This window comes from Cetorhinus maximus, chromosome 2 (assembly GCF_964194155.1).
Source record: "Cetorhinus maximus chromosome 2, sCetMax3.hap1.1, whole genome shotgun sequence".
Classification (NCBI taxonomy): Eukaryota; Metazoa; Chordata; class Chondrichthyes; order Lamniformes; family Cetorhinidae; genus Cetorhinus; species Cetorhinus maximus.
The window spans coordinates 63,211,143-63,224,529 of record NC_135880.1 but is presented as its reverse complement, the minus strand read 5'-3'; the positions used below and the strand labels follow the sequence as shown (position 1 = coordinate 63,224,529).

General features: G+C 41.6%; 1 protein-coding gene across 1 annotated transcript in view; it reads left to right on the top strand.

Moving 5' to 3' along the window:
- The window catches only part of skic3 (SKI3 subunit of superkiller complex), a 111,788-nt gene that overhangs the window by 72,543 nt on the left and 25,858 nt on the right, over positions 1 to 13,387 (top strand). The window contains exons 28-30 of the mRNA XM_078565414.1: positions 2,400 to 2,477; positions 9,038 to 9,162; positions 12,513 to 12,636. Coding sequence (XP_078421540.1) covers positions 2,400 to 2,477; positions 9,038 to 9,162; positions 12,513 to 12,636 — 327 coding nt within the window. The remainder of the gene's footprint in view (positions 1 to 2,399; positions 2,478 to 9,037; positions 9,163 to 12,512; positions 12,637 to 13,387) is intronic.

Sequence of the window (13,387 nt, the reverse complement as noted above, 5' to 3'; positions counted from 1 at the left end):
CAATACACCTCCATCTACACTGCTTACAATGCTACCTATCTTGCTATCATTGGCAAATTTAGATATGTGGCTCTGTAAACCAGCATCTAACTTGTTCATAAATACCATGAATGAATGACACCCCAACACAGATCTCAAAGATCATTTTGGTCTGTCTCCAAATAGATCAGAAAGGCATAAGGGTCACTGGGGGCAGGGTGCCATCATTACGGCCTTAGTTTGTTTTATTGTACAAGCTACTGTTGGGTAGTATGAATCTACCCCAGTGCCAATGGGCATGGAATTCATTTAAGGAAGCAATTGATACCACTGAACTTCAGAAGATATCAAGCATGAATTTATAATCCTACATTAGCTAAATGAACTCACTGGAGAAAAAATACGTTTTTAACAAATATTTTGTAAAGTTGCAGAAGAATTCTGTGCAAAAGCAGGATGGATAAATCGATGGGCATGATAACTGAATAAGCTGAGAATAACAGCTTCAAAACTGCTCTGAGATATCTTTATGTGCAATTAATCATATAGAAATGTAAATTGACTCAGTCTGTTTATGGAAGAGATTAGTGTTTTAGTTAAACTAAACCCCAAATTGGCAAATATATTACTGTGCTGGCAAGCTTCTTGCAACTACGTTTCAACATCAGCCTTGAATAGACTCTTTTCTCTTCCCCTAAACCTCCAACAAACAATGTGAGAAAATATTACAGCGCTAACAAACAATCCTAGAATCTTTATTCTTGGTCATAAAGATTTTTGCACATTACTTTAGCAAAGTGAATAATTCTTAATCTAGGAAATATTGATGTTCTCTCTAATCATCTTGCTTTGGAGCTTAGTGCATTTTAGTCCCCTACCCCATTTGTCACAATGCTGCTTCAATTTTTAAAAATTTGTTCATGGGATGTGGGCGTCACTGGCTAGGCCAGCATTTATTAGTTACTAGCTTAGTTATCGGCTAGTTAGTTTACTAGTTGCCTTAGGTCAGAGCGCATTTTTAAGAGTCAACCACATGCTGTGGGTCTGGTAAGGACACCAGATGGGTCTTTACAGAAATTGACAATGGCTTCATGGTCATCATTAGACTTTTATTTCCATATTTTTTCATTGAATTCAAATTCCACCATCTGCCATGGCGGGATTCAAACGCGGGTCCCCAGAGCTTTATCCTGGGTTTCTGGACTACTAGTCCAGCGACAATACCACTATGCCATCGCCTCCCCTAATTTGTTCCATGTGTTCCTGATTTGTAGCTTCTGCTTACTATCGTATTTTCAAAAATAGCAATTGCATTTGTGTATTCCGTTCCGTAATGAAAATGTGTAGTTTTATGATTTTTTTTGCCGAAGTCAAATCCTAAACATAAGCATTTACAAATAAGGTAAGTCTAAAGCAGTCAAATATGTGACACAGCCCATAAAAGGCCTCTTTTGCACCCCTCAGCAAGACCTAGAAAGTCTACCAAGTCTACCAGTTCTGTGCTTTTAGCAGGGGGTGCCTTGCTGCACAACAAGATAACCTTTAGAGGGTCATTTGGCCATAAACTTTGCATTCCCAGGCTAAATGTGGTTTCTTAGGACTGCACTGTTCCAGATTAGGCCTTAATTTGGTCTGATGTCACTATTCTTTCCCATGGGGACAATAGCATGGTTGGAAACCTAACTTAAGGATCTCCCCGATGTCTGAAATGAACATTGCAGAGTAAAGTTTTTAATAGGCATATTAAATGGAGAATACTTAAAGCAGAAATTATCTCCCTCTAGACTTGCTCTCTCCATGAATGAGCAGCTCATTGAATTAAAAGGTGCTAAAGAATGGAAAATTATACATTTTGCATCTCTAAATGTTATTATAGTTCAGATATTCTGCCCTATTTTTCAAAATAATGTGCATACATGGTCTGTGAGGAACTGGATTGATGGGTGGTATCCTTGGCATATGCTGTGGTATATGTATGTCAAAGGCTATCACACCAAGGATCTAGATTAAACAAATTCTCACACACTTCTATAACATCAACAAAACCTTTATATTTATATCTTTAACATAATGAAATGCTCCTGTGTGCTGAACAGGAACATTATAAAGCAAAATTTGACACCAAACCACAAGCCAATATTAGGACAGATGATGAAAAGCCAAATAATTGAGGATTTGGTTCTTACATGATACAGTTGCAGAAGAATGAGTAGCTGTTGCTGGAGCTCTGGACTACCATTACCTAATAGAACCATCATTCAATGTGGTATGTTCCATGTCCATGCTGGAGACATGTTGATGGTGATGACGTGCATATATTTTATGGTGAGCTGTGTTGATTGCCATACCACTCATGCGGATCTCATGTCCACAGGAAAGGTTTTTTTCTCAAGAAAAATATTTATTATTTTCGGTTTCAGGGCAGTTGTGCTGCTACAAAATACTGAAGATGAAGGAAAACTTAAGCATGCCCGGAGAAATTGGATTCGAGCTTTATGGTAAGTTATAAATGACTTGTGTGTCTGGTGAATAAAGGTGTTTAGACAGTTGTTTTGCATCATTTTATTTATGTCATTAAATATTATTAAAATATATTTAGAATTTAATGTCGCAGTCTATTTTTTAAACAAGCACCTAAAATGTTCAGTTTATTTTATGAAAGTTGGCTGCGTCTAGTTGATCTTCCTTTTCTGGTATTATCTTTACTTTCATTGATTCTCTAAATCCAATGGGCTGAATTTTCCCTCCCGTTGGGGGGGAGGTTGATGGGTGGGCGCATACGGGCGCGCTTCCGATCGGTGCCCCCAATCGGAGGCGCGGCGCCATTTTACTTGGGTGGGCTAATTAAGGCCTGCCCAGAATGACGTCCGCACAGAAGCACTGTGCGCTCCTTGTGCGGGCGGGGGGGAATCCCAAAACCGAGAGTGTGCTCTTTCATGCATGCGCACAAAAGAGTGCACTCATCTCCCTGAGGCTAAGTGCAGCCTCAGGGAGATCGGCTGTAAATGTAAAAAAGACAAAAATAGAAAAATAAAATTTCCCTTGCATGTCCCCAATGTCACATGAGTTGGGACATGTCCATAATTTTTACAAAACCTTTATTAAAATTTTTTAAAGCCTACGTGAAACCTCATCCTGCCCGCAGATGAGGTTTTGTGTTTTTTCTAGTTCCCGCCGGGGCTCCTGTCCTGCCCGCCAACCTTAAAGTTGGACAGGCAGGTCCTTTAATTTCTTAATTGATCCTGTCAATGGCCTCAATTGGCCATTGACAGGTTGGCGGGCGCGCAGCTTCCTGAAAATTTAAATCGGGCACGGTGACGTCACCGCACATCATTTTACACATCGGTGAGTGAGCCCCGTCCCAACTCGCCAACTTGTAAAATTATGCCCAATGTGTTTTTTTTTAAAAAACCTGAGTATGAAGCTCTTGTCTCTTGAGTACTGAATTGGTGCTTGGATGCCCCTTCGGAGATACGCGTATATATTTATAAAATGTATGTAAGCACAACCCAATATTTCCATTCTATTTAGGTATTAGTGTTTAATGTATTAAAATGAAGGATGTTACCCTCACTGTCAGGACCATTCAATACAGAATTTTGGAACTGCAGTTAGCAAAGCTTTGGAAAATTTTTCAATTTAATGGTCTCTTAGCACTAAAATGAATCCTAATCTGTTTAGCTGGTTTATTTAGTTTGTTTACTGGTGATTGCTCACTTTACTAAATGAAAATCTGTGCTTCTAGATTTTCTGTACACCGAAATTTCTGAAATTCGAATTCAATAAAAATCTGGAATTAAAAATCTGATGACCGTGAAACCATTGCCAATTGTCATAAAAACTCATCAGGTTCACTAATGTCCTTTAGGGAAGGAAATCTGTGGTCTGGCCTACATGTGACTCCAGATCCACAGCAATGTGGTTGACTCTTAAATGCCCTTTGAACAAGGGCAATTAGGGATAGGCAATAAATGCTGGCCTAGCCGGCGATGCCCACATCCCATGAACGAATTAAAAAAGCTAATTAAATAGTTCATTGAGAGTTTGTAGAGAGCCAGCTTGAGATTTTGGTGAGGGCAGGCTGCATTCTGATTCGGGCAGACCAGGTTCATGGAGATGGCATCACAGTGGGAGCCAGTCATGGCTGCCCAAGAAATCAGGTGGGCCCTTGAAAGGGAGAACACAGGTACCATTGGGTATGCACAGGTTGTAGGGAGACTATTTAGTATGCGCTTAGACAATGCAGGGAGTCGTCACCCTACTAACATCACTGCAGTTTAAGAGGAGGGGCAAAGCTTCCAGATCGGTTGAGCTCAAGAAAGGCAGTAACTGGCAATGGGGACACAGCTCTCAGATTTCAGGTCCACTGGTAACGAGGAAGGGCAGAGGCTCAGGCATAAGGAAGGGCATAGGAGAGGGACGATGGGAAGGAAGGCCACAGAGGCCATAGCTCCCAGCTTAGGGTCTACTGGTGAAGAGGTGTTGGAGAACCAGGACCACAGGAGACTGGCAAATTAAATGTTAGTGTTTATTGCAAGGGAAAGGGAATATGAAAGTAGGGAAGTTTTGCTACAATTATACAGGGCGTTGGTAAGACCGCACCTGGAGTACTGTGTACAGTTTTGGTCTCTTTACTTGAAAAAGAATATAATAACATTGAAAGCAGTTCAGAGAAGGTTCACCTGACTGATTCCTGGGATGAGGGGTTATTTTATGAGGAAAGTTTGGACAGTTGAGCCTGTATCTATTAAAGTTTAGAAGAGTGAGAGGTGATCTTAAGATCCTGAGGGGACTTGACAGGGTAGAAGCTGAGAGGATGTTTCCTCTTGCGGGAGCAACTAAAATTAGGGGGACACAGTTTAAAAATAAGGGGTCTCCCATTTAAGATGCAGATGAGGAGAATTTTTTTCTGAGGATTGTTGGTCTGTGGATTTTTTTTCCCCAGAGAGCAGTAGAGGCAGGGTCATTAAATATTTGTAAGGCTGAGTTAGATAGATTCTTGATTTGACAAGGGAGTCAAAGGGTATAGGGGGTAGATAGGAAAGTGGAGTTGAGGTAACAATCCGAACTACCATAATCTTATCAAATTGTGGAGCAGGCTCAAGGGGCCAAATGGCCTACTTCTGTTCCTAATTTGTATGTATGTTTGTATGCAACTCTCCAGGAAGATGGTCACAGACAATTGCACCCTTGTGGCGGAAGACCCCTTGCTTCACAGCTCGCCATGCCCTGCCAGGAGCCATCAGAAACACGCTGGCCTTGCACTTCTTGGTCTCCAGGTCAATCATAGGTCAGCTGCAGATCTTGGTGGCATGTCACTATCAGTTGCACACCACTGCTTCTCACAGGTCATTGATGCCCATTTTGCCAGAGCTGGAGAGTACATTAATTTCTAGACAGTTGACACCCCACAGGCACAAATTGCACCCATGCACCCATGCGGTCGTCAATTGCACCCATGCGGCCATCAAGGATCCGAGTAACTGCCAGTGAAATTCATCAACAGGGGGAGGTGATGGCATAGTGGTATTATCACAGGACTAGTATTCCAGAAACCCAGAGTAATACTCTGGGGACCCAGGTTCAGATCCCACCATGACAGATGATGAAATTTGAATTCAGTAAAAATCTGGAATGAAAATGTCTGATGACCATGAGTCCATTACCAATTGTCATAAAACCCATCTTGTTCATTAATTTCCTTTAAGGAAGGAAATCTGCCCTCCTTACCTGGTCTGGACTACATGTGACCTACATGTGACTCCAGATTGAGGGCAATTAGGGATGGACGATAAATGTTAGCCTAGCCAACATCCCTGGCCACATCCCATGAATGAATAAATTTCACTGCCCATCATTCAACTGGCATTCAACTGCGACCAGTAAATGACCTGAGAATAAATTAATTGAACCCCTGCATCCAGTTCCCCCTGACCACACTGTTTATTCACCTCTACCCATGCCCCTGCTACCCTCAGGAAAGAGGACCTCCAGGTGTGTGGATTTGAAGTGAGGGACAGTCCTGCCCCAGGCTCCAGCTCTTCCTTTCCTGCTCCAAGTCTGCCACTGCAATTGAATGAGTGAAACAGTAGCCACTGTCATGGCTGCCACAGGCCATTTAAATTTGGGCTGCACTCACTAACTACCACCTCCATTCCCGCCTGTGGCTGCTAATAAACCCCTCAGCCTACCCTCCAGCCAATAAACGGGCTTATCATGGGGGCTGCCACTGCTTTCCCACCCCCACCTGGGGCAGGATCAGGACTCAGAACAGTTCCAACATCAGTTTCCCAACCCCAGAAGGAAAATAACGCCCTTTGTGTTAGGCATTTCCACAGCACATCTTGTACATGTGCTTAGGCATGCAGATTGGCTCTTCACATTTCAGAGGGATTGAAAGTTGCTAAAGTGTTAGTGATTTTACCCAAATGTGCACATATTCACAAAAGTTTACGATTCTGAGGGGTCAGTCTTATTAGGGGAAGTAGGATGATTTCAGTGCACTTTGTAACATCAATGACGTGCATCAGATCGGGTTGGTGAGTGGTTTCCAGCTGTTAAACTAAAACCAACATATTCTTTAGTCACCTATTTGAGTATATATATATATATATATATCAGTGGAGACAGAACAATAAAATAACAATAGCACTGTGGGTGTACCTACACCACATGGACTGCAGTGGTTCAAGAAGGCATCTCACCACCACCTTTTCAAGGCCAACTAGGGATGGGCAATAAATACTGGCCCAGCCAGTGAAGCCCACATCCCATGAATGAATTTTTTAAAAATAAATAAACTGAAGCTTTGCCAAGCTTGTAAGTGCTGGCAAACTAGAGCCATTTTTCTATTTAATAGCAATTCCAAAGTCCATTATTAAGGAAGAAATAGCAGGACATTTAGAAAAGCTTAACGCAATCAAACACAGTCAACATGATTTTGCGAAAGGGAAATCATGTTTGACAAATTTACTAGAGTTCTTTGAGGATATAACAAGCAGAGTTGATAAAGGGGAACTGGTAGATGTAGTGTATTTGGATTTCCAGAAAGCATTCGATAAGGTGCCGCATAAAAGGTTATTGCACAAGATAGTAGCTCTCAGTATTGGGGGTAATGTATTAGCATGGACTGAGCGTTGGTTAACACACACAAGACAGAGAGTCAGGATTACTGGGTCTTTTTCAGGTTGGAAAGACATAACTAGTGGAGTGCCACAAGGATCAGTCCCAGGGGGTTTCAATTATTTACTATCTATATTAATGACTTGAAGGAGGGGGAGGTGGCAGAGTGTAAAGTATCCAAATTTGCTGACAATACAAAAATAGGTGGGAGGGCATGTTGTGATGAGGACATGAGGAATCTGCAAGGGGATAGAGATGGGTTGAGTGAGTGGGCAAAAACTTTCTTCTCTGAGGGCAGTGAATGTCTGGAATTCTCTACCCCAGAGAGTTGTGGAGGTTAAATCACTGAAAGTATTTAAAGAGGAGGAAGATAGATTTTTGAAATATCGGGGAGTTGAGGGCTACGAGGAGCTGGCACAAAAGAGGAGTTGAGGCCTGGGGCAGATCAGCCATGATCTTATTGAATGGTGGGGCAGACTTGAGGGGCTGAATGACCTAGTCCTATTTCTTATGCTCTTATGTTTTGCTGTATTTCAGTTGCAATATTTACATCTGCTTGCTGCTGCAGTAAATATATAATAGGTGGAATCTTCCCAGCCCTGCTGAGGTGGGTTTGGAAGGAGGATTGGGTGCAAAATTTGAAACTTGCTTGTCAAGTCAGCTCCTCGTTCCTGGCTCCAAGTGATCTTGCCAGAGGCAGGGCAGCACAGCAGCAGCAGGCCCCCAATAAGCCTTTTATTAGTCTGCTTGGTGACAAGTTGCTGACACCACTGGGATCATCCCAGCTTCAAACCAGTCTCCCTCCCACTGAGTTGGAAGGCTGGCAGCAGCTTGGAGATGGCCTTCTGATGGCAGACTGGGGGTCCATTGAGACCTCCTGTTACTGACCCCGTGAATATGACACAAAAGTATAAAGGCAATGACCATGGTCATAACCCATCCTTGTTTCCCCTACAAGCTGTGGATTTACTGTTTTTTTTCAAATATTAATTGGGCTTTCAAAGGTGCCTCCATCATGAGGTGTCTTTACATTCCCCTACCTGCCTCAGCAGTGCTCACCTCTGCCAGTGGGGCTGCAATCCCTCTTCTGCCCTGGGACTCCCCCACCCCCACCCCACCCCCACCCCACCATCCTTAATTGGATGGTGACACAGAAGAGGACTGTTAATTGGCCGCACCTCTGACCCGAAAATGGTCTCTGCCTGAAATGTTTAAAAGGGCATAAGAATCTGTCCAATACATTAAGTTGTCAAGTACTTTAGCAGACTTGAGTATTCACACTCTTATCTAATACTGGGCCTGATTTAGCGGAGCAGATATTAATCAATAGGAGAAAAATGGGAAATTATAACTCTAAACTTGATATGAATTCACAGTGTACTTCTTAAAATAAACTATTCCTAGTGGAGTTTTCTAAAATATGACCAAAAGATATCATTTGATTATAAAAATATTTTTCCTCTTGAGATGTGGCAATTCTGTAACCCTGTTTGTAAACTTAGGAGCTTTATTGGGGTAATTAATCATATAAAACTAACATAAGGGTGATATATGAACTTTGTAATCCAGTGAATTCTCTACATTTTTCATATGAATGCTTATCTTTTAACAATTTTTAAAAATTCTTTCTTTCTATAATACACTATATTGATGTTGTATTTTGCAGCATGAAACTGTTTCCAAAGCATAATTGTTTGTGACAGCGGTTAGATTAAATCATGTCCCAATGCTTTCTGTTTTTTAAATAATTTTTTAGTGACTTATGTTCGGGGCTTTTATCTTGATGGATTAGCCAAAGGTCATATTCCTGTCAGCTGTACTATGACTGTCCTGAATAGCATTGACCATTGCTCTATGTATTTACCTTGTGGGTTGGAACACATGCAGTTTTAAGATGAGCTTGCTGAAAAATCAAAGTCACCCTTTTATTCTTCAGTACTGCAGGTCAATATCAGGAGGCGATCCAGGCTTACATGTTGAACCCACTTGTGGAGTTTGATGACATCATTAGTCTTGCTCTGGCTTACTTGAAGAAAGGGCTTCTTCAGGAGAGTGCCAAAGGTAATGGGGTTAGCATGAACTGAGTTCATGGGGAGAATCTACAAGTTTGACATTTCTGTGTAAAACGTACATTATTTATTATTCCAGATGTATAGATTTGCATCTCAGTTTAACCAATATTATTATATAAATAGAATAAACTATGAAAGACATACTAGCTGTTTATAAGCAAAATTACACTAGCCTGGATTTTGAGGTCAGTAGGTGAAGGGACCGAGGTCAATGCTGGTCTCAAAAAAGGTCAAATGCCCACAAAGGTCAAATGATCTCTGTGGCATGGATTTCCTTTCTTGGTGTTAGTTTGAATCTAGCGCCGAGTCAAGGGGATCTCCAGGCATCCAGCAACAGTAATGTCATCAAACCAGATAAGCAGCACAATGCATTAAAGTATTCTCACCAACAGCAAGGGAGTAAAATGCTGTGATTATTCTTCACTTTTGAATGTCATTTTACAGAGTGAGATAAATGATTAGAACATATGCATAGGATTAAGGCAGAAACTGAGATATCATAAACTTTAAGTTATATCTATTTTATAAATATGTGGAACTTCATAATAGAGAAAAGCAAAATACTGTGGATGCTGGAAATCTGAAATGAAAGCAGAAAATGCTGGAAAAACTCAGTAGGTCTGACAGCATCTGTGGAGAGAAAAACAGTTAACCTTTCGAGTCTGTATGACCCTTCTTCAGAGCTCCCTTAACTCTGTTTCTCTCTCCACAGATGCTGTCAGACCTGCTGAGTTTTTCTAGCATTTACTGTTTTTATTTCGTAATACTTCATAATAGAGAAATTTGACATTTCATTAAAAAAATTTTCAGCAATAATTATGAACTTAGTACCCTGTTTAAAAATTCAGATTCACCTCATTTAACAATGTGTAACTTTTTCTAGGTGTTTTACAGCAATACTATTAGGATTAGAGACAAGTTCACATGAGTGATTGCTGTCAGAGGGAACTCCATCAGTGCACCCTCTGGAGAAGCGTAGAATCAGTGACAACAACTTCTCAATTTCCATGTTTAACTGCACATGTGTAGATTCCAGAAGTTATTGTCAGTTTCCAAGGAGTAATGACAATGTACACCAATAGTTTTGCCATCATTACTACCGCAAAATTCAAGCCATTCCATAATACCATAAGACATAGGAGCAGAAATTAGGCCATTCGGCCCATCGAGTCTGCTCCGCCATTCAGTCATGGCTGATAAGTTTCTCAACCCCATTCTCCCGCCTTCTCTCCGTAAACTTTGATCCCCTTACCAATCAAGAACCTATCTATCTCCGTCTTAAATACACTCAATGACCTGGCCTCCACAGCCTTCTGTGGCAATGAATTCCATAGATTCACCACTCTCTGGCGTAAGAAGTTTCTCCTCATCTCTGTTCTAAAAGGTCTTCCCTTTGCTCTGAGGCTGTGCCCTTGGGTCCTAGTCTCTCCTACTAATGGAAACATCTTCCCAACTTCGACTTTATCTAGACCTTTCAGTATTCTGTAAGTTTCAATCAGATCCCCCTTCATCCTTCTAAATTCCATCGAGTATAGACCCAGAGTCCTCAAACGTTCCTCATATGTTAAGCCTTTCATTCCTGGGATCGTTCTCGTAAACCTCCTCTGGACCCTCTCCAGGGCCAGAACATCCTGAGATATGGGGCCCAAAATTGCTCACAATATTCTAAATGTGGTCTGACCAGAGCCTTATAAAGCCTCAGCAGCACATCCCTGCTTTTATATTCTAGTCCTCTCAAAATAAATGCCAACATTGCATTTGCCTTCCTAACTACCGACTCAACCTGCAAGTTAACCTTAAGAGAACCCTGGACTAGGACTCCCAAGTCCCTTTGCACTCCAGATTTCTGAATTCTCTCCCCATTTAGAAAATAGTCTATGCCTCTATTCTTCCTACCAAAGTGCATGACCTCACACTTCCCCATGTTATATTCCATCTGCCACTTCTTTGCTCATTCTCCTAACCTGTCCAAATCCTTCTGCAGCCTCCCTGCCTCCTCAATACTACCTGCCCCTCCACTTATCTTTGTATCATCTGCAAACTTAGCCAGGATGCCCTCAGTTCCTTCATCTAGATCATTAATGTATAAAGTGAAAAGTTGTGGTCCCAACACTGACCCCTGCGGAACTCCACTAGTCACCGGCCGCCATCCTGAGAAGGACCCTCTTATCCCCACTCTCTGCCTCCTGCCAGACAGCCAATCTTCTATCCATGCTAGTACCTTGCCTCTAACACCATGGGCTCTTATCTTACTGAGCAGCCTCCTGTGCGGCACCTTGTCAAAGGCCTTCTGGAAGTCCAAGTAGATAACATCCATTGGCTCTCCTTTGTCTAACCTACTCATTACCTCCTCAAAGAATTCTAACAGATTTGTCAGGCATGACCTCCCCTTGATGAAACCATGCTGACTTTGCCCTATTTCACCATGCACTTCCAAGTATTCTGAAACCTCATCCTTAATAATGGACTCTAAAATCTTACCAAAGACCGAGGTCAGGCTAGTCGGCCTGTAATTTCCCATCTTTTGCCTCACTCCCTTCTTAAACAGGGGGGTTACATTAGCGATTTTCCAGTCCTCTGGGACCCTCCCTGACTCGAGTGATTCCTGAAAGATCACCACTAACGCCTCCATTATCTCTTCAGCTATCTCCTTCAGAACTCTGGGGTGTAATCCATCTGGCCCAGGTGATTTATCCACCTTCAGACCTTTCAGTTTTCCTAGCACCTTCTCCTTGGTAATGGCCACCATACTCACCTCTGCCCCCCGACTCTCTTGGACTTTGGGGATGTTACTCGTGTCTTCCACCGTGAAGACTGAAGCAAAATACCTATTCAGTTCCTCCGCCATTTCTTTGTTCCCCACTACTACTTCTCCAGCGTAATTTTCCAGCGGCCCAATGTCCACTTTTGCCTCTCTCTTACCCTTTATATATCTAAAAAAACTCTTGCAATCTTCTTTTATATTACTGGCTAGTTTACCCTCATATTTAATCTTCTCCCTCCTTTTTTTTTTTTTAGTTGTCCTCTGTTGGTCTTTGTAGGCTTCCCAATCCCCTTAAGTATAAGGAAAGAAATTCTTAATAGATTAATATCAGTCACTGCACTGTGAATCTGCTTTAGCATTTCAACACGCCAGATTGAAGAAAGTGATTTAATATTTTCAATTTATTGCAATTTTGATCAATGAATTTTTGCATACTCTAACCCTATCGGTATCTTAAGATTTGTTAATAAAGTAATTGCAATTATTCCTATTATGCATTGTGTTCACTTTTATTGTATTGAAATGTTTTTAAGATGAAGTTTATGTGTATTTTTGGCTCATTTATGTTTTGACAGCTTATGAAAAGGCTTTAACTATTGCTCGCACAGAGAAAGAGAAGGCTCATATAATGATTGCACTTGCAATAATCGCTTTCAAAGAGGGCAAAATGGACAATGCCAAGACTTTACTCTTCAAATGGTAAATATCTCCTCATCCTTCAGGTACCATGTCTTAAGGGGACATTGGTGGCCATGGTCTTCCATTGGATTGATCTATGATTATGCTTGGCAAAGTACTGTAGTGGTTTGCCATTGCTTTCTGCAGCATGGCTGGCCAGGAAACACTCCCACTGTCACTGCCTGCCATCAGGCATATTGGAAGGATTTACAGGCTAATAATAAACCTGTTTGGCCATGCTATGAACACACCTTCCGTGGCCATCAAGTCCTGAAGTGGACTTGAACCCGGAGCTTCTGGCCCAGAGGTAAGGGCACTACCACTGCACCACAAGACTGGTAAATATATACAACACATAATTCATGTTACATTGCCATCCCAATTTTGAGATGTTTGTATATTTGTAGTTTTGCTCTTTGCAGTTTGTGGACATTGGTAATTAAAGGACCTTGAAGTATTTTGTCTCCAATTTACAAAGTTTGAACATCTATAAACAGAAATTACATCTTTGCAGGCTGCATGCCATAACAGTACCTCTGCTCAATGTAAATTTAGAGGTTGCTCCCTTTTGTGCATGTGGACTTTTTCAACAGATGGCACGAAGCATTGGGCAAGTAGTTACGCACTACATAAAGGAGCTGTCATTTCTGCGTGCACACGAAGAAAGAGACAAGTCTACCAAATGAAATTATACCTCGCAGTTTGTCTCATTACTAGTGTTCAGATGGACACCAGTTTCTTGGCTAAATTTTATAATCTAACCCACCAGTAC